At 47.9% G+C, this 19,379-nt stretch overlaps 8 protein-coding genes across 8 annotated transcripts; 4 read left to right on the top strand and 4 right to left on the bottom strand.

Moving 5' to 3' along the window:
- Nucleotides 1-276: 276 nt before the first annotated feature.
- On the bottom strand, nucleotides 277-1,986 carry PEX2_082280 (Major facilitator superfamily domain, general substrate transporter; the record flags this gene model as incomplete). Its single annotated transcript, XM_016745498.1, has 4 exons — nucleotides 277-695; nucleotides 749-1,380; nucleotides 1,447-1,687; nucleotides 1,749-1,986. 4 exons carry the CDS (start codon nucleotides 1,984-1,986, stop codon nucleotides 277-279), a joined length of 1,530 nt encoding a protein of 509 aa, XP_016595311.1.
- Nucleotides 1,987-2,904: 918 nt separating this feature from the next.
- Nucleotides 2,905-3,401, top strand: PEX2_082290 (uncharacterized protein; the record flags this gene model as incomplete). Its single annotated transcript, XM_016745499.1, has 3 exons — nucleotides 2,905-2,993; nucleotides 3,045-3,131; nucleotides 3,176-3,401. The coding sequence occupies 3 exons, from the start codon at nucleotides 2,905-2,907 to the stop codon at nucleotides 3,399-3,401; spliced, it is 402 nt and encodes a 133-aa protein (XP_016595312.1).
- A 679-nt stretch (nucleotides 3,402-4,080) lies between these two features.
- Nucleotides 4,081-5,350, bottom strand: PEX2_082300 (uncharacterized protein; the record flags this gene model as incomplete). Its single annotated transcript, XM_016745500.1, has 5 exons — nucleotides 4,081-4,305; nucleotides 4,355-4,997; nucleotides 5,046-5,112; nucleotides 5,167-5,189; nucleotides 5,256-5,350. 5 exons carry the CDS (start codon nucleotides 5,348-5,350, stop codon nucleotides 4,081-4,083), a joined length of 1,053 nt encoding a protein of 350 aa, XP_016595313.1.
- An 891-nt stretch (nucleotides 5,351-6,241) lies between these two features.
- Nucleotides 6,242-7,825, top strand: PEX2_082310 (fungal specific transcription factor domain-containing protein; the record flags this gene model as incomplete). Its single annotated transcript, XM_016745501.1, has 4 exons — nucleotides 6,242-6,687; nucleotides 6,743-7,217; nucleotides 7,271-7,743; nucleotides 7,795-7,825. 4 exons carry the CDS (start codon nucleotides 6,242-6,244, stop codon nucleotides 7,823-7,825), a joined length of 1,425 nt encoding a protein of 474 aa, XP_016595314.1.
- Nucleotides 7,826-8,132: 307 nt separating this feature from the next.
- Nucleotides 8,133-10,083, bottom strand: PEX2_082320 (putative MFS transporter; the record flags this gene model as incomplete). Its single annotated transcript, XM_016745502.1, has 7 exons — nucleotides 8,133-8,371; nucleotides 8,437-8,962; nucleotides 9,016-9,111; nucleotides 9,165-9,290; nucleotides 9,364-9,648; nucleotides 9,703-9,798; nucleotides 9,850-10,083. The coding sequence occupies 7 exons, from the start codon at nucleotides 10,081-10,083 to the stop codon at nucleotides 8,133-8,135; spliced, it is 1,602 nt and encodes a 533-aa protein (XP_016595315.1).
- Nucleotides 10,084-10,799: 716 nt separating this feature from the next.
- On the top strand, nucleotides 10,800-12,074 carry PEX2_082330 (TauD/TfdA dioxygenase family protein; the record flags this gene model as incomplete). The annotated part of the gene is made up of 5 exons (XM_016745503.1): nucleotides 10,800-10,995; nucleotides 11,045-11,139; nucleotides 11,206-11,647; nucleotides 11,701-11,804; nucleotides 11,871-12,074. 5 exons carry the CDS (start codon nucleotides 10,800-10,802, stop codon nucleotides 12,072-12,074), a joined length of 1,041 nt encoding a protein of 346 aa, XP_016595316.1.
- Nucleotides 12,075-12,697: 623 nt separating this feature from the next.
- PEX2_082340 (dynamin family protein) lies at nucleotides 12,698-16,479 on the top strand (the record flags this gene model as incomplete). The annotated part of the gene is made up of 5 exons (XM_016745504.1): nucleotides 12,698-14,131; nucleotides 14,177-14,704; nucleotides 14,758-14,854; nucleotides 15,048-15,321; nucleotides 15,381-16,479. The coding sequence occupies 5 exons, from the start codon at nucleotides 12,698-12,700 to the stop codon at nucleotides 16,477-16,479; spliced, it is 3,432 nt and encodes a 1,143-aa protein (XP_016595317.1).
- A 667-nt stretch (nucleotides 16,480-17,146) lies between these two features.
- On the bottom strand, nucleotides 17,147-18,216 carry PEX2_082350 (aromatic alcohol reductase; the record flags this gene model as incomplete). Its single annotated transcript, XM_016745505.1, has 2 exons — nucleotides 17,147-18,091; nucleotides 18,148-18,216. The coding sequence occupies 2 exons, from the start codon at nucleotides 18,214-18,216 to the stop codon at nucleotides 17,147-17,149; spliced, it is 1,014 nt and encodes a 337-aa protein (XP_016595318.1).
- Between the last annotated feature and the right edge of the window lie 1,163 nt (nucleotides 18,217-19,379).

Here is a 19,379-nt window from a genome sequence, read left to right on the forward strand (position 1 = left end):
TCTTCTGTTTACTTCCTTTTGCCTAGTCACCTTAATTTCTGCCAAAGGTTTCGGAGAAGAAGACAACGCATGCTACACAAATTCCACGCACGGACTACGCAGGTTGCCAGTTTACTAGGCAGAATAGACAGATTTGAAAGAGCATAACTGTTATGAGCGTGGTTTGCTCGTTGATATTGTGTGATAGGCCCAGGCTCACACTTCTCTCTCTGCTTATTCGCGGTCGCCAATCGCCAAGATGAGAATAAAACGCAAAATAAACAGGAGAACTTAAACCTAAGGTCGCCAACGGAAGCCAGGATGACGCCAGTCCAGGTCCTGAATCTGCATCTGTGAAAGTCCTGCCAAGGCAGCATTAACATCCACTCGATCACGCCGCTTGTTATCCCAGGCCATGTAGACCCACAGACCAGCACCTAGAAGTAGGGTGGTGCTGGAAGTTGCCAAATTAAGCCCGTTCCCGATATGATAGTTAGGGCCGTCGAAGGGGAGGTATGACCAGGTGCTGATAAGTCCACCTATATTGCCAAACATGACCATTGCGCTAATCGCTGATGACCGCGCGGTATCCGAAACAACGTTGGCGGACACATGAGCAGCGCAAAAAGCTCCAAATGCAAACGATCCACTGCTGATAAGGAAAGTCGCTCCATATCGTACCATAGGGTCTTCGGAAGCAAGGAACATGATATAGCCTACTCACTATAGTCAGCATTTGATAAGAGAGTATATCATGGTGAATGTTTACCGATTATCATTAGTGGAGCACATGAAACAAAAAAGATCAGTCGGTGGTCGAAGCGCCAGCTAAGGAACGGGAATAACAAAGTAAAGAATGCCCCGACAACATACGGAGGAACCGTATGTAGCTGTTGGGATATCACCCCGGCATTAGGATAGATAGTTTTGATGATAGTAGGCGCAAACATTCCGAGACCCTGAACGGTGATATTGTTCAGCATATAGATGAATGCCGTGATGATCGTGGTTGGACTAAAGATGCCACGCATCATTTTAGCCGTATCGAATTTATCGAGAAGCTCGGTTGTCGCCACGCGCTCAGACTTAACACGCACAACGGCCAGATCCTTCTCTTCTTGTGAGAGCCATAGCGCTGTCTCCGGTCTGTCGGTTAGGGTGAAGAATGAAATAATACCAATGCAGATAGTAATAATCCCTTCAATCGCGAAGATCATTCGCCAGCTCGAGAGAGAGCCGAAACTATCTAGCTTCAGAATACCAGAAGCTAGAAGACCACCAAATGCACCGGCCAGTGGAGCCATGACAATATACAGTGACAGACGGAAGGCAAGTTCACTCCGTCGATACCATCGCGAAAGATAATAGGCGATTCCAGGCATCAATCCTGCCTCAAACAGACTGGGGAAGAGTCAGCGGTATTCCCACAGTATTCATATGAAACTTCTTATAAGTTTGTGTACCTACCCCAAAAGAAAGCGAACCCCAGACGCCTGATGAATATTATTGACAAATGCTGTCGCGACGGAGCAGATGCCAAACCCGATTTCAATGCCTGGAAGCCACCACCCAGGACCGATCCATTTACACATGAGATTGCTCGGGATCTCAAACACGATATATGAGATAAAGAATATCGATAGCACGATGTTGTAATCAAGTCCTTCGAGTCCGAGGTCCTTCTCGAAGCCAGCTAGCTTGGCATTTCCTATTTTAACAACAGTAATTAGTTAGGGGAGCGAGGTAATAGTGATAGGTAATATACGCACCTATATTTGCCCGATCTATAAAACAAAACAGATACATCAATGACACCGTGGGGATGATGAACAGGTCGATCTTCAAACGCAACCTCGACTCAGCAGCTTTATCGAATTCCGCAAGGGCCTGACCATATTCATCCGTGGCGAGATGACCTCTTCCAGCCGCGATATCCATCACATTTTCTTCATATTCCGCCAGGCCCTTTTCATCGGCTACGGACGGGGTCCGAGAGGAATTCGCCATAGTGAAGGTGCCAGACAAACGCTTATAGTGTAGGGGAAGTGATATAGAGAAGTCAGGTAGGATACTAGCCCTTGAATAAAAGTATCATGGTCACCATGGGGCAGTTATTTATACTGGAATGAGGGAAAGTTAAAATCTCCAGATGATCTAAATGGGGTAAAAACCTGGGGTTTACGCGAAGCTCAACGGATCTGGTTGTATGGAGTCCACTTTACCAAATCAGAGTGGCGAGTTCCATTGCTCCAGACTATTCCCCAGGCTCGATTCACCCTAGACTCTGTCAACTAGAGAGAATTTCAGCGAGAATTATTGCACTATTGATAACATACTCGTCCTCCGATCATTTCTAGTGACAATATGGAGTAGCAGGCCACAAATCACCACTATAAAGCTGCCATCTCTGACATCTGCCAAGTGCGTATATGCCAAGGAAGGGGCCATGCTTTAAGAGTACGTTATCCCTCGGTTATAGGAAGAAGTTGGGGCCCAACATTTGAAAATGCCACGGCTTGCAATCCGAAGTTGATATCATCCGGGTCTCATTCCGGGTGCCCAGTCGGGTTCCGCTCCGGTCGGCTGCGGGGGTGGGGGATATCGGCATATCGCTGAACCTTATTAAACATTGCCATTGTTGGCAGCCGTTCTGAACAACAGGCCTAGGTTTGATTATTTGAGGGATTGGAATAGTGGTTTGGGATTTAGGGCATGGAGAATCGCGCATAACTGTAGAAGCTATAGGTAGAAATTAATAGAGCTCTGCAAGGCCCATAAAGCCTATAGCCCTGCACGACGCTCCATACCACCCCGACGAGGAGCTACCCAGCCACTACGCGAGCCCGCTGCGAGACGGTGATTAACTGCGACTTACAGGATATGACAGTCACAACCACCATCACCACCAGCGAGGTCCCAGACGCAATGGCCTCCCCAGCTGGTATATACGAATACGAGAACAACTCTCGCGATGATCAGGCTGTGTTTGCTGCCCTTGCATCCGACTACGATGAGTGAGATAGGACCGCCGACACCATGACCATAACCATGACCACGACAAACAGTAGCACACCTACGACCACCACTTCAATCTCAAGTCCTAACCCTGACTACCCGAATGAGTCCATGATATTGAGTACTAGGTTCACGCGGTATACTTCGATTTGACCGAGACGCACTCCTACCCTTGGTCCAGTGAATACTACGCCGACAATCAGGATTCGACAACCGAGAACGTTTCCACCAACTCCTACCGTGTCACTGGTCCTATCGACGCGGGCGCTAGTGGTGAATATCCCGCATCACTGGGTACTTTCGATCTCCCTGCACAGTACACGGACTGCAAGTACTCCGGAAATACCGACTCCGTAGGGTCGGTTACATGCGGCTCAAAAAGCCTTCTCGTGGAGCGAGTTCCATGATTATGATGGAACAGCCCCCACGTTTGATTGTGGCAAGACTACTCCGTACAGCCGATGGCGGTAGCACATATATATACCATTAATACTATGAGGCGATCCAGTGTTCCATCACTTACTAAATAATCCCCACGGCGTTGTGATACAAATATAATAGGGGAATAGTACGATTAAAGAACAATTATAACTATTTGCGTTATTAGATGTGGTTTTCAAGGCTCAAACAAGATCTTCCTCAAATATCTCCAAGTGTCAGAAGAAATTAAAATTGGCTTACAGTGTCGAAACTAGAGCTAGAAAGGCTCAGCGGCTATATAAGCCAAATACTCTTGCTTTTCCCTTTGCATTTCGCACGATCGGTCATCGCTCTGAAGTACAGCCGCACTTCGCCCCCACGTCTTAAGAGCCTCTCTTCCCTTGGCTTCCTCTCTTTCTTTCTTTTAGAGCTAAGGTACCTTTGTATCTATACCAATAGTCACATCTTTTGAGATTGGGAAGAATGACAATTCTATAATCCAAAACAAGTTGCAATGATCTTTTTTTAAACAAGGCATCTACAGGCTAAGTGCACATATTTGACATGACCTAGTGGGACATCCGGCGTGCTATGAACTCTGAACAACAATCCGTATCCTAACCATATTATTTATCATCATAATATACTGGAATAGAAAAACAACTATCAATCCTGTCTGGCAGGGTCCTGAGTAGGCTTGTTGAGCAGGTACTCATCGATCTCAGTCATTATTTCAGGAGTCAGCATCGGCAAAAGCTTCAGGCTTTGTACGTTGTCGACGATCTGCTCTGGTCTCGAAGCACCTGTGATCACCGATGAAACATTCTCGTTCTTGAGACACCATGCCAGTGCCAGCTGCGAGAGCTTGACGCCCAGCCTATCCGCTAATTCCTGTTGAGGGTCAGTTTCATTCTTGATTCGAGTGGTTTGATGATGGTACCTTAAGACCAGTAATCTTGCGAATATTCCTGGCCCACTCCTCGTTCTCCCAGTCATTGCGGACACTGCTCGCAAACTTGTCATTGCTCTCGGCAAATCGCGAGCCTACGGGAGGCGCTGATATCGCATCGTTGTACTTGCCGCTCAGCAGACCCATCTTCAACGGAGAGAAAGTGGTGAGACCAATCCCGCACCGCGAGTAAATCCGCTGGAACTGTCCCTCGACCCTATCGCGATCCAACATGTTGTACAGAGGCTGCTCAACAATGGGCGCGATAAGACCCAGGGACTTGGCTATTCCGCAAGCTTCGGTGATCTCATCTGCAGACCATTCTGAAGTTCCCCAGTAGAATGCCCAGCCCTTTTCAATAACGTGGTTGAAGGCGCGGACGGTCTCTTCCATAGGCGTCAGGCGATCCGGGCGATGGGCGTAAATAATGTCAACGTATTCGAGCTGCAATCGCTCCAGAGAAGCCTGAGCACCCTCAACAATGTGTTTCCGTGATAGTCCGTGGTTATTAACCAGGATTTCGCCATTCGCCAGACCCCAGTTTAGCTTGGTAGTAATAACCAGATCGCTGCGCTTCCAGCCGAACTTTTTGATGGCTTGTCCCATGACGACTTCAGATTGACCATCGGCATAACTGCAACTGTGAGCTTATGGGCTTTTAACGAATGTTCTCATCGCTTACCTTTCTGCTGTGTCGAAAAGATTGATACCACAGTCGTAAGCCTGCTTCATGCAGTCAAAAGCAGTCTCTAGAATATCTAGTTAGTAATGAATTGCGTCCTTATACTGAATGCCACTCGTACGATTTTCCACATGGCCTCCGAACCTATACAATTTGCCCACGTTAAAATTTGACTCTTCTTTTTGCGGGTGACATAGAAAAGCTTCTCACGTTAACCATCCTCCCAATCCTAGGGCAGATACATGCAAGCCTGAATTTCCCACACGGCGATATTGCATGTCTTTGTTCTTGTTGGGCCACGCCATGGTTTAAGTGTTCAGTCAGTTGCTAGAAAAACCAAGAGAGAAAAAAAAAAGCTATCACAAACTGTATCTAGAGAAATAGAAATAGAGGGGGATCAAATTAATTTGTACTGCGACTTGGTCTACTTCGCGAATTTGGTTGTGATCCACCCGTGGATTGTCTAAAAGATATCCGGGCACGGGCCAATCATCGTTTGGGTTGTGGAGACGGATCGGAGGCATTCTCGGGATCCAGACGATGTGGGTCTTGTCAGTATGGCGTGCCCTGTCGACGGTATAACGCAATTCTTTATCCCCCCCTTTTTTTGATTGTTCACTTGAATTATGATTTTAGATTAGACTCTCGTATACGGAGTACCTGGGGATGCATAATCTACCCCGCGTATAGCTTCAGCATGTCTGCCAGATCATCGACCAAGACCGCCTGCGATGGCTGTAAGATTCGGAAGGTGAGGATCACGTTAGAATCAGCTCTCACTAGAATGTAGGATGTGGTGTTAATTGAAAACTTGAAGATCCGATGCAGGGATGGCCATCCATGTCTTGGTTGCCGGAATTCTCGCATCAAGTGTACATATCTTCTAGCCCAGCAGCCCCGCGGTCCGCAGCGCCTGCGTTCCACGACCCAGTATCTGATCGATCAAGTCCAACGGGGAGCTGCAGCCCAGCCCAGCCAGGATCCGACTCCCTTGAGGGAGCTGCAGGGGACGGATGTCACAACTCAGCTTCCAGCGGTCGGGCGATCCATTGATCGGCAATCAGGCAGGTGCGTACTCAAAGGCTGACTATGAACATGTTCTTTTCTTATTCTGGCCATTATTCAGCAGTTTATCACCAAGATTTACATGCCGAATCCCAACGAATGTCATTGCCTACCCCCTCTATATCTATCATATGCGCATGTACCCCGTGTGGCCAATCGTCGACGCCAAAAATGTAATATCTATTCTGCAGCAAGTCACCGGGGACATCGATATTGAGACATACGCGCTGGCGACAGCTGTTGCAGCCGCAACAATCGCACAACTGAGACTTCAGCCGAGCCTCTTGCACGGTAAACCGATCACCGCCGATACATTTGCAGCCGAAAGCATGAGAGCCCGAAGGTTCGGTGCATACACGTCCGCAGTGAGTTTGGATAAGGTGCGGACGTCGTTTTTTCTTCATATCTACCATGAAAGCAAGCATGCAGGTGGGAGTGAGTCGCTACTTTTCCTGAGGGAGGCCATATCTCTCGCCCAGATGATGAATTTGCATCGCGAAATAGCATACATTGGACTCCCACAAGATGAGCAGCAGATTCGCCGACGAGTATTGTGGCTGCTATTCATTACGGAGAGGTAAGGATCTTCCCACTTGTTTGTAAAAGAAATTCAGACTCTAATCTTGGAATAGGGGTGTCTGCATTCTTCACAAACTTCCTGTTGTGCTTAAGACTAATATTTCAACACCCGAACTGGACCTCGATGGCGAACCCCAAGTCCTTCCTGCGTTTTTAAAGCTTCTAAATTTGTTCCGCCTCTTCGACCAGTCCAGGATGTTCGATTTCATAGAAGATGACGATCTTGGAATGTATTCAATCTCTGACGAGATGAGGAATCTGGACAAGCGATCTTTCAAAATGTTGCATGATGGGCTACAAGACGGGTCAACTTTAATGGATCACATCTCGGACGTGCAGAAAGCCGACCTGTGTGTCACTAGGCACTGGATGCGCATGATCTTATGGAAGGTCTCAGCAAAACACCACCAATTCTTTCCATCTCAATGGGCTGACTCTCCGTCGTTTCCCATCCTGGTTGCACAAGAACTTCTGGACATCGTATCTAAGCTACCTCAAGCTGCAATCAAAGCCCATGGGCTTGGCATGGTACGTTCCTAGATGGATATCCTTGAATGCATATTTCTGACGAAGTACTGCAGGAGTTGAAGTTGTATGGAATTGCCAATTCACTGGCTGACGCGGTGATAAATATGGCCATGCTACCTATGGCTTCGTTTTGGAATGACGAAAGTCGTCCATACGATATCTTGGCCCGACTTCACTCATTTTTATCCACCTTCGATGGCGGTGAGAATAAGGAACTAGTGGACGTGTTGTATAAGAAAATGACCGAAGCGCAATATAAAGCCGGTCGTGCAATGTGGTCCACAGTACATGCACCGATGAAAAGTAGACATTTGATTGAAACAACATCCGAGAATCAACTAGTCCAGGAAGAGCCTCCACTTCCAGGACCCGACTACATCATTACAATTCCAGATTGGTCCGAGGGCGGGGATCTGAATCCTGCAATCCACCCCACTGGTACGGATTGGTGGATGCCTGGCAATCTTATTTCACCGGAAGAGCAAGCCGATTACCCGATTTGTCTAGACGATATGCTAGCCTGTGGGTTTGCGGAATCGTGTTTCTCTTCAGTGAATAATGGCTATCCTGCATTTAGCTACGATCCACAGTTTACCGGAGGTATGTAGCCCCACTAGCAAGGAATGATACGATGAGGAGCCCCTCGGGGCACCATTCATTGTCACGATCGATGACCCCTCTTCCGTCGAGAATCTGATTGGAAGTTTTATGACCCAGAGTAAGCCCCGCCAGCTCCCATCTGAGATCTTTTTAGCTAATGAGATGGCAACCTAGATCTTTTCTAGAGGATTCAGTTGAAAGTGTTTGATACCAGACTACGCCTTGCATTCGGTCTTGCATATCTGCGTTGCGCTCAAATGTAAATATTCATCCTAAATATATCTTTATCATAATCCAACCGTACAACCGAAGCACCTAGTACGAAAAGCGGAAGTCTAGCCGTTTGTTGCCCTCCTTTTCTCTGGCGACTTGATCGGCTTGGTACAACTCTTGCTCCTCGAGTGACATAGCATTCCACTTCGTCTCCTTTTGGCGGTTCAAATAGCGTAGGAACTCACGCTGGATGATGAAGATAACTAGCGATAACGCACATAACGAAATGAGGATTTTGTTTCCGGTATGATAGTATGGAGAGTCGTTTTTACGGTAGATTTCTGTAGGTAAATTAGCAATGGATCGGGGTAAAATCAAATTGGGGTAATTGGGCCCAAAGACTCACGGGACGAGATCACAGATCCAATCTGCACGATAACATTATACGTCGCTGCGGTGAGGGCTCTCTTCTTGACATCGAATGTGTTCTCGGAGATCCATGCCGACACGATCGGGTGGAAATACGGGTATCCTGAGATCAGGGTGGTGATCGTGAAGCGTGGCCAGTTGTAGCCGCCGTTTGGCAGGGCGATCAATGCTGCCAGCAGAGGCAGAGACCACAGCTCGCCGAAGAGGCAGTGGAAGGTACGCTCTTGGAAAATCTCGCTGCTCTTACAGAGGGCAAGCATGAGGATGATCTGCAGCGCGGCCGAGGGGATCGAAAGCATGTTTGAATCAAAGGTTGAGAATCCAAGGCGTTTGAGGGTCAGAGAGAGGTAGGCTTGGACTGGGCCCTGCGGGATGTATGCAACGAGGCCGACCAAGTAGAGGCCCCACATCGATTTGTCACTCCAGGCATCGAGAAGGTCTTTGAAAGTGGCACTTTCTTGAATATTAGTGAGACCCTTCGAGGGGTCGTCGCGGAGGAGACGCTGTAGGGAGTTAGATGATTCAAGAGCCTTTTTGGACGGTGAAAGATACGTACGTTAACCATGATAACCTCCTGGCGTTCCGTGTACCAGGGTGTGCGGACGAGAACGCTTTTGGTGTTTGTTGAAGATTTGGGCAGATAGAGCAAGGCCTGCAAAATGTCAGAATACATATTTCCAGTGAGGGTATAGAGTTAAATCGCACCACAACGCCGATCAGGAAGGTGAGCAGTCCTTCGATCAGGAACAACCAGAACCAGCCAGTGTGTCCATGGACTCCTCGCATCTTGAGAATACCTGCCGCGAGAAGGGAAGAGATAATGCGGGCAACCTATGGTTAAAGCAAATAATGGTTAGTTCGGTGGATCTGCAACTGCTACATGAATGCAGAGATGGGAGCATACGTTGAGTGTCGACCAAAAGAATGCCAGGCGCACGGAGAGTTCGCGTGTTTTATAGAAATAAGTCGCAAACAAAATCGTTCCTGGAATGAAACCACCTTCAAAGGCGCCGATCAAAGCGCGGGTGATGTAAAACGTAGCACGATTTGTGATCCAGGCTTGCGTCCATGACACCAAGCTCCAGCCGATCATCATGAAAGGAAGGATTCGATTGAAGCCATAGCGCTTGATGAGGATCTGCACCGGAATTTCCATCGATAAGAAAGCGAGCAATTGGATAGTCGTACCCTATAGAATGAAAGATTAGTATGTGTCGTGCCGCTTTGTTTTGAACATCCTCACATTGTTGTAATCGTTGCTTGTCATTCCCAAATCAACGAGGAAGTTGTCCGTGACGGCATTCGATAGATTTCCACGGTCTAGTTGGAGACCAAAGAACTGTTTCTGCTTAGCATTGACCTTTGTCAAACCGGAGAAAAGGAAGCATACCATAAGACAAATGAATGACAACAGCATCAAGTCCGTCTTGAACACAACATCTTTCTCCTCTTTAGCGGTCCAAGTAGCGGACGGGTCAAACCGATGGTATCCCTCATAGGACTCATGGGGAGCAGTGACGCTGGCAAGGCCTCCCTGTGTGATTTCTACTGGCACTTTGGAGTTGTAGTTTTCCTCATCGCTGGCTTTGGTTTTGCCTATCGGGCCCTGACCAATCTCGGCCATGATTGCTCTTGCAGGACTAGATTTTATACAATTTGGAGAGACTGTAGAAAAGCAAAAAAAAGAGGATGGGAATAGCTCTGGCGAAAATTTTATATAGCACGGGGATTTCTATGGTTATATAGTTATGGGTTATCTATTCCTTGCCAGTGTTGGATGATGGCTGTCAACCGCATTTTTTTTATACGCTTAATCCTACTAAGCGTGAATACTTTAAATCTAGAAGGGATTGCAGAAGAAAGAGTGTAAAGCACATCATCGACTAAGAAGTCTGGGACAAATAATAACGGTTATTTCCAGCCAATGGCGGTTTCTATTCCTTAGCGTCAACCAAGAACAAAAACATTGTTCCTGAAAATTATCTATATTTCTCCCCTGAGCCAGTCAACTATAATACTGTCCTTCCTATAATCCAACCTTCAACATTCGAATAAATTTCTCCAGGCGCTATATCAATATTAAAAGAGATTGTTGAGGTTTGTTTAAAGGTATTTCATCAAATTGGCATTTAGCACGCCATAGGCGCAGCTCCGAAATTGTCGCCGACGCCCCACCGAAGATAGCGCCATTTAACTTTTGCCAAGCGGGAGACATCTGATATATGTAATGCCTCGGCTTTAAAGCTTCATAAAATTCGCTATTTTGTCATCGCTCGAATTTATCCGATTGTTGAATTAAACAGGGGTAACATGCCAGCTATCGCCGCCAACGCTAACGCCATGTCCACAATTAAGGGAGGCCACGAGCAGTCACAAACTCGCAACTCGCAACCCCTTGAATATTCAGGCAGCTTGGACTCATATTCCCATAATGATCTAACTCCTGTCATTGGCACAGAATACAAAGGACTACAAGTGGCAGATATTCTAAAATCGGAGCAATGTGACCAACTCATTAAGGATCTTGCCGTCACCAGTACGTTACAAGTACATATTCTTATAGCATGTTTCTAACAGTAAAACAGTATCGAGACGAGGCGTGGTCTTCCTACGTGATCAAGATTTGACGCCACAGCAGATGCAGGCATTCGGGGAGAAATTAAGTGTGATAGCAGGATGCGTGAGTTCCTTCCACGGCCAAGACATTTTTCTTTCCTTGTCAATTACTAGACTGACCTGATGATAGCCAGAATCATCGGGCTTACACGTTCATCCCTTGACTGAAAGTGGAAGCGAGCTGGGTGACCAAATCAGTGTCATTAGCAGCGAGAAGCAGAAGAAGGGCGGTGGTCTCACCCATCAACTCAGTGACACAAGCCGCTTTGCTTCAGCGGGATGGCATTCCGATATTAGCTTTGAACGTGTGCCCTCTGACTACGCAATGCTCAAGATTCACACTCTCCCAGAGACGGGAGGAGACACATTATGGGCGTCAGGGTACGAAGTGTACGACCGTCTCTCGCCGGAGATGGCAAGATTCTTAGAGGGCTTGACAGCCACACACGATGCAAAATTCTTTCACGAAGAGGCACGGCGGTTGGGAAATCCGTTGCGAGATGGAATTCGTGGCTCGCCTCTCAATCAGGGCGACGAGCTCGAGGCAACACATCCCGTCATCAGAACTAACCGTATGTGGCTCCGCATCCCTCTTCTCGTTTATATTACTGACAATAAGAAATAGCGGTGACGGGCTGGAAATCTGTTTATGTGAACAAAGGATTCACTAAGCGTATTCAAGGTGTGACCAAAGATGAATCGGATATATTGCTGGCGTATCTGTTCAATGTAAGTTGGGCAACATTATTCTATGGCTCCACTACCTAGGTATTCAGGATGGCTAACAGCAAGCAGTTGGTGACTCAAAACCACGACGCCCAGGTTCGCTTCAAGTGGAGTGAGAATGATTTAGCGATCTGGGATAACCGTTCTACGTGGCATTGCGCCACATATGACTATGTAGAGGCTCGAGCTGGTGACCGAGTCTGCAGTCTGGGAGAGGCACCTTATCTGGACCCTCAGTCGAAGTCTAGGAGATCCGATCTGGTAAAAGCTTGAGCGAGCGTTGGGAGACAAGGAATTTACATGTATTAATGAGAACGAAAGACAGGAAATATGCTCAACGGCAAATTGCCTGGTTGTACGCGGAAACTAGGAATGAAAACGCGTCATTGAATCCACGAATGCCACATATTCGAGCGTAGCTTCATCTTATAGTAGTAATCCCCCTCATTGAGCCATTCACAAAGTATTCGCGATTTTATGATAGATGGACGATGTTATTGGGCTCGCTATTGCATTCAAGATTCCTCCCGCGGAGGGTAGCATTCAAATGCCTGGCTTCGGCCTTAAAAGACCATAATTCTTCAGCCACAAGTATCCTCCGTCCATTCCAGACTTCCCCAAGATAAGGATATTTGTCGAAGTAGTACAGATTACACCAAATAACACCATTTTCAAAATACCATTGGTTCATATTCTTCCCTTCTCGGTGGTGGTATATCGCCAACCCTTGCTTGCAGTTATAGTGAATCTGATTGGGTCTTTTGGATGCTGGCTCAGAATGCGTCCAGCAATTACGGGCAGAAAAAGGATAAATAAGACGGGCAGAAACGAAACGAATCAATCAGTTATCAACAATCACAAACTTCTTTCTGAATTCATCACCGATTCTGCAGCAAATGCGAACCATTATGTCTCTTGACGAGGACGGAGACTCAACCGATTTGGACAGAGGGAAGGATAACCCTGGACTCAGTTCGGCAAAATCATCCAAAAGACTTAATCAAATTGACTGTGTTCGAGCCAACGGGGTTGGCGATCATATCGCGCTCCCCCAGCTAGCAGTGTGTGGTGATCAGTCGGCGGGAAAAAGCTCTGTTCTCGAAGGTATCACCGGATACCCTTTTCCTCGCAAGGACGGACTTTGTACACAGTTTCCTACCGAGATAGTACTGCGCCATGACACTCAAGTCAGTTCGATGACTGCAAGCCTTCTGCCGAGTCAATCTCGTTCTCCTGAGGAGAAAACAAAGTTCGCGGGGTTTCAACGAGAATTTCAAGATTTCAACGAATTACCGACGATAATCCGCGAAGCTTCCAATTATATGGGGGTTCGAGGATTCAGCGAGCTTGCCGATGCACCTGGCTTCGCTGCGGATGTTCTTAGACTCGAATTAGTCGGCAATACGGGGCTTCATCTGACTTTGGTTGATCTACCGGGATTGATAGAGGTCTCGGAAAACGAGGAAGACGTTGGGATCGTGCGACGTTTGGTTGATTCATATCTGGAGAGCTCTCGTACAATAATACTTGCTATTATTCCGGCCAGCAGCGATGCAGAGACCCAACGCATTATTCAACGAGCGCGTCATTTTGACAAGGAGGGTGTTAGGACTGTGGGGATCATCACGAAACCCGACCTCATCAACAGTAACACAGAAGAAAGAGTGGCTCGCTTGGCAAAAAACCTGGATCGCACGAAGTTGAATCTTGGCTTCTTTCTCGTCAAAAATCCCTCCCCGGATGAATTATTGGACGGAATCGGTTTTCGGCAGCGCAATCAGGTAGAAATGGAGTTCTTCTCCAGTCTACGTTGGAAGGCCCAGGGACTTGATTCTACGAGAATTGGGATGAACAATTTACGTTCATTTTTGGAGGAACTGCTGGATAGCCATATCGAGCGAGAGCTACCGAAGGTTCAGCAGGAGGTTCGACGTCTACTGCAGCGTGTGGATGACGAAATGATTAACCTTGGGATTGAGAGATCAAACGCAACGCAAGTTCGAGTATTTCTCACTCAGATCAGTACTGAATTCTATGGAATTGTCAAGAATGGTCTTGAGGGAAACTATGATAGCTGGGACGGCGATTTTTTTGCAACTGGTCCAGAAAGTTGCCGTCTACGTGCTGCGATCCATAGGAAAAATGAGCACTTTGCCCAATACATGAGGATCCATGGCCAACGGAGAAAGGTCGTCGCGTCTGATTGCGATGATATACTCGAAGAGGAAATCAAAGAAGAAAGCAAAGAGGAAAGCAAAGAGGAAATCGAGGAAGACAAAAATAAAGAGCTTTCTGTTACAGAGAAAGAGATGTTTTCTTGGATTAAAGAGGTAAGCCAAAATCTCAAGCGGAAAGGTCATCGCTTACGATAACAGATGTATCGGCAAACAAGAGGTCGCGAGCTCCCAGGAAATTACAACCACTCTCTCCTTCAACGTTTGTTTCATATCCAATCATGTCGCTGGAAAGAGATCTCTCGAGCCCACATTGAGTCTATCGTGAGTTTAGTGACTCGGTTTGTGCGCCAGGCCTTGAAGTTCGTGGTAAAGGATGCCGGAGTCTACGACAAATTGCAGAAGCACATCATGGCTACGTTCAATGAGAATACCGACAATGCTCATGAGGAACTCTCCAAGCTCATACAAGATGAAAGAGGTCACCCAATCACCTACAATCACTACTATACCGACAACATTCAGAAAGCGAGACATGACGAAGCGAAGGAAAGCATTCGAAATTCCGTCAAGAAAGCAGCTGAATCGGATTTGGGTGGCAATGTTCACTTCAACAACACTCCTGATGAAATGAATCGAATGATTTTAGCTCTACAGAAGCGCGTGGAGGTTAATATGGTTGACAGAGCCTGCTCCGAGGCATTGACCGACCTGAATGCATATTACAAGGTGAGTAATCTGCATGTCCCACTGGTCGATCCGGTTATAACGTGGTGATTTAGGTTGCCATGAAAACATTTGTCGACAATGTGTGCCGACAGGTGATTGAAAGGCAAATTCTGTCCAAATTGGGAAGGGCATTTCACCCAACAGTTGTGAGTAAGTTTTCAGACGAGGATCTCATGCGTCTTGCAGGCGAGTCACAAAAAACTAGCCGTCAACGTGTTGAGATGGCGCAATTGAAACAGAAGTTGGAGGCAAGTCTACGAGAATTATCTACTTAGTCATACTTTTGTGATCTTCTGGGCCTCTTTGGGTGGGGTTTTTCTCCACAACTGCATCCCGATCCCAGTCCCTTCTAGTTCGCGATCTGATAATTACATTATCTTCCTCAATTACCACTTTTTTCTTACTGCATATGCTTTGAGCACAACAATGAGCGCTGAAGAATTTCTGGCCAATGTTGAAAGCGGCATTGTGCCTGTGACCTGCCATGAGGATGTCTTACGGATCGCATTCATCTATCTGGATGAGGGGCTGTGGACTGACAATGGGGTGTTTGATGTGGTGGAGAAGCTGCACGCGCATGGCTGGTCCTTTGGCGAGGGCGAGTTACGCATTAACCGGTAATTTGTCTCCTACTGTGGTAATCTCTGATAGCACTGCATAATTAAACAAATAACAGTACCCTGGATGTATTCTATCTCGCACAGCTAGCAGCAGCTATCTACCGCTATTCCTCCCAACTGGAGGGGGACTTCCCTTCCTTCTCTGATTTCCCTGCCTTCTACACAGCTCACCACGCCCTCCTACATTCCTCCGCCTGGCGCTCCTACTACTCCACCCACTTCCTCGCCCAACGTACTACAGCGCGCTTGTACCGCCTGCCCGACCTCCAGGACCTCCCCGACTCCTCCTCCCCGCTATGCCAGCCGCGCCGCAGTACAGTATTTGCACACGTCTTGAAACTCCCCCGCTGGGCCTATACTGTGTCTTGTACACGACGCAGGCAGCCCTTTCTACCATTTGTGACTCTTACTGAAGTAGCCCTTAGCACGCTGGAGGCAACTATGACACGCCTGCACACGGCCTACGCCAGTGCACCACCCTATTCCGAATCACATGCGCGCTTCTGGCTTGACTATTTTACTCCTGGTCTATCTCCATCGCGGCTGATTAAGATAACTTTCCGGGAAGCATGGGGGCCTAATAGCTTTGGGATATTGACTGCGCAGGGAAAGTATGATATATACGGGCTAGAAGCAGAGTACCTCGCACAGGTATCGGGGGGAGAGGTTGCCGAGGTAAATAGCGAGTCGGAGCAGGTGGAGTGGTGTGGGTTGCCCGATGGAGGGATTGGAGAGCAGGCGTGGTGGAGGGGTTGGGAGGGAGAGATCGGAAGTGAGGAGGAGGTGGAGTTCCTAGCCGCTGTTGCAGTGGAGGAGACAGTTGGACTAGGACTAGAAGGAATGGAAATGGATGAGTTGGACTTGTCAATCCGGTCACATATACTATTAGCGGTCATGCAGGCTGCTGTGAAAGACAGGCAGGAGAGGGAATGTTTCCTAGTGGAGCTGGAGAGGCGGATAGTGCAGAAGGGGATAATTGACGAGGAGAGGGTAGGGAGGTGGACCAAGGAGGCCTTAGGGATTATGGAGCCGTATGTACGCATATGGCAGGGCGTTTGGCCTGGTGGGGGAGATGCTGCGGCAGATCTTGGTGGAGAATGCGCAGCACTTTGCACGCTGGAGGGTGTCACCTCTTTCGAAGCAGTTCGCTTTTGAGCTGGGGCCGAGGGAGTAAGGGATTCAGACTACTATTGATACCAATCTTTACAGCCTATACTAGGTTTTCTAAGGCCCTAGTCACTAGGTCTAGGTTAGGTCTATGTTTTAAGCTTTCGACCTAGACCTAGACTAGATTGGGTTCTGGGTCGAGACCTTCGACCCAAAATAGGTTATGCGGTAGACTACTCCTATCGACCAATTAATGCTTTTATATTTTTACTCTTACTATCGCACCCTTAGTAACTACAATAAAAGGGCCTCACAAATTAATAGCTAATGCATATCTGGGTAAAAGTAACGAAAACGCTACCCCGCTGGGGAGCGGGCTTTCAGGCTTATCTAGAGTAGATATTAGTATGTGGCTAAGTTGATTTCAAAGGCAGTGTTTTTAACTATGGCGATACTATAGTGAATGGCACTTACATTGAAAATGACTGCTAAAAAGGCCTTTCCTAAAAGGAATCAGTATCTTACTTAACAAACCCTAATATCGCCAAATCTATAGAGCAATTCCAAATGCGGTCCTGTGATGATGGCTCATTGATAGCGATGCAGCCCAAATCAAGAAGTAAGAGTAGGGAGATATATTGGATTTCGATAGCTATTGTAATTCCCGTGGTAATGGTCATCTATTAATTGATTCAAACACTGTAGATCCTATTGCCTATGAGGCCATGCGCTCAACACGGCTCTGCAGTTCCTTGACCATGTCAATCCCAGACTTGGTAGCCTCATCCAGGCTCTCCTCCGGCAATCCAAGCAGCTCATTCTGCGCCTTAGCCGAGAACTCACTCTTATCATCCGGGTAAAACGCCCTGGCGTACAGCATCTTGCTGAAACCAGACATGTTACCAACTTTAACCAGCGCAAGGCCCTCCTCGTATCGCTTCTTGGTGGGCTCGTGGGTAACCGTCCAGTCAGCATCAGTAGTGCCTGTGACGCGCTTAACGCTCTCAAAAATGTCGTTTTGGCTGACCACAAAGCTCTTGAGGTACACGCCCTTGTTCAGGTACCCAGATACAGTAAGACTCTTGTCGCTCTCGTCCTCGGGAAGCTCCTTGAGGCTCAGAACTGTGGCCACGGCACGTCCAACCTGCGACAAGGTGGACGTTGAGTTCTTGGTGTTGCCATCGTCATAGAGTGTCACGGAACGCTTATCAAAGTCGAACCCAAAGCGCGCTTCACCGCCCGCCAGGCTGTAATCGTACCAGAACCCGCAGCACACGGAGATCCACTGCATGCCGAGCCTCTCAATCTCGTCCCTGTTGGCCTTTCCCACGGGTCCTAGAATTGTGTCCTGCCCAAGTTTGATGTTCTCAATGTCGCCGGCGTAACTGTTGGGCATGACGTAGGGAACACCAGCCTTGGCGGCTGCCTGGACGAGCTTGCTGTGGGTGTCTCGGGGCGCGGTGGGGGCCATAGTGATGATCAGAATTTGCTGGTCCTTGAGGGCGGCGATAATGGTTGCCTCGTCGTTATAGTCAACTGGGGCAACGATCACGCCCTCGGCGAGTTTGTTGCTGCTGTCTTTGCGGGAGAGGGCCGTGACTGTGTGTTTTCCGGTTTTGAGGAGGGCAGCGACGATGTGTGATCCAATGGTGCCTCCGGCCTAAGGGCTTTTATTAGTATTTTTGTGCATATGGTGTTATTGAGTAGTTTACTTACACCAACAATGGCGATTCTTTCAATGGCATTTTTGAAGCCGGCGGGCTGATCTTTGGCGTACTTGGTCATTTTGGCTATTTTTGAACGAGATGTCAAACCCGATTATTGGGGTGTATGGTCGAGCGTAATGGTCGAGATTTTGTAGCTGTTTAGGCAGGTGTGGGCTGATGTGCGTCTGGCTTGTGAGTGTTTGGCTAATCCTCCCAGCAGAGAATGCCCGTCCATTTATACATTTCAGACTCAGTCTTGATTTCGTTCTATTTCGATAATCAGGTTCGGAAGTTTCGGACAATTGTTCTCCATCTCGTATATCCGAGTCAGTCTGGCCAGACCTTCAGAGTTGATTCGCCCGGAGATAATGGCATTTGGGGGCCACGGAGCAATGCGATGGAGTTCAACAACGCAACATGTGCGTCGCCGTCGTTGCCGCCGCAGCCGCAGCTGCAGCCGTTATTCGCTGGTTCGGGGCCGCTTCAGAATGGCCGCCGCAACTACATTGACCAGTACCACAAAATGGACCGACACATTTGTATGATAATAAGCGGGATATCCCCGATGTTACGGAGATAAGGCACGGTCGAGGTTAATAATAAATTATGAGTGCAGTGCTGTACAATAACAGCAACACTAACACCACCAGGGTGGCTAGTTCCGCAATAGCCGTAGCAGCCGCACCGCACCAAGCCGCTCAAAGACAATGACAGTGAGTATTCAAATACGGACTAACAGAGCTCCGAGCCGATTCCGAGGTGATGAAAATCAAATTCCCCATAGGGAGCACATATTTACATATACTTCATTGCATCTCGCGGGGCTGACACATGGGTATAATGCACATTTTCGACAACGCCATTATCATACTGGCTGATCGAGGCCTCCTACTGATTGGGCTAACTTGTCACTTACAGCACACTCTACTTTGATCAACTACAATAATTATATTTGTAAGAAAAGGATGACATGTCGCTTGGCGAGACGCTACATGCCCATGATCGTCTAGCACCAGGCAAGCACCCTTCAAAGCCTCAGACGAGGACCATCACAACAGCGTCCACAACTAGACCCACGACAACAACGTCTAAGGTCACCAGCTCGAACCCTTCTAATCCCACGTTGGACGCTCCCAGTGCCGGATTCGCTGTCTAAAGCCGCCTAGGCCGCCCCCACGACATGGTCTTAAGTCTATTCGGTGCCGCCGCCCATGGCGACTTCTTTGCCAGCGCCGTTGTCGC

Source organism: Penicillium expansum (genome assembly GCF_000769745.1).
Source record: "Penicillium expansum strain MD-8 chromosome Unknown contig275, whole genome shotgun sequence".
Classification (NCBI taxonomy): domain Eukaryota; kingdom Fungi; phylum Ascomycota; class Eurotiomycetes; order Eurotiales; family Aspergillaceae; genus Penicillium; species Penicillium expansum.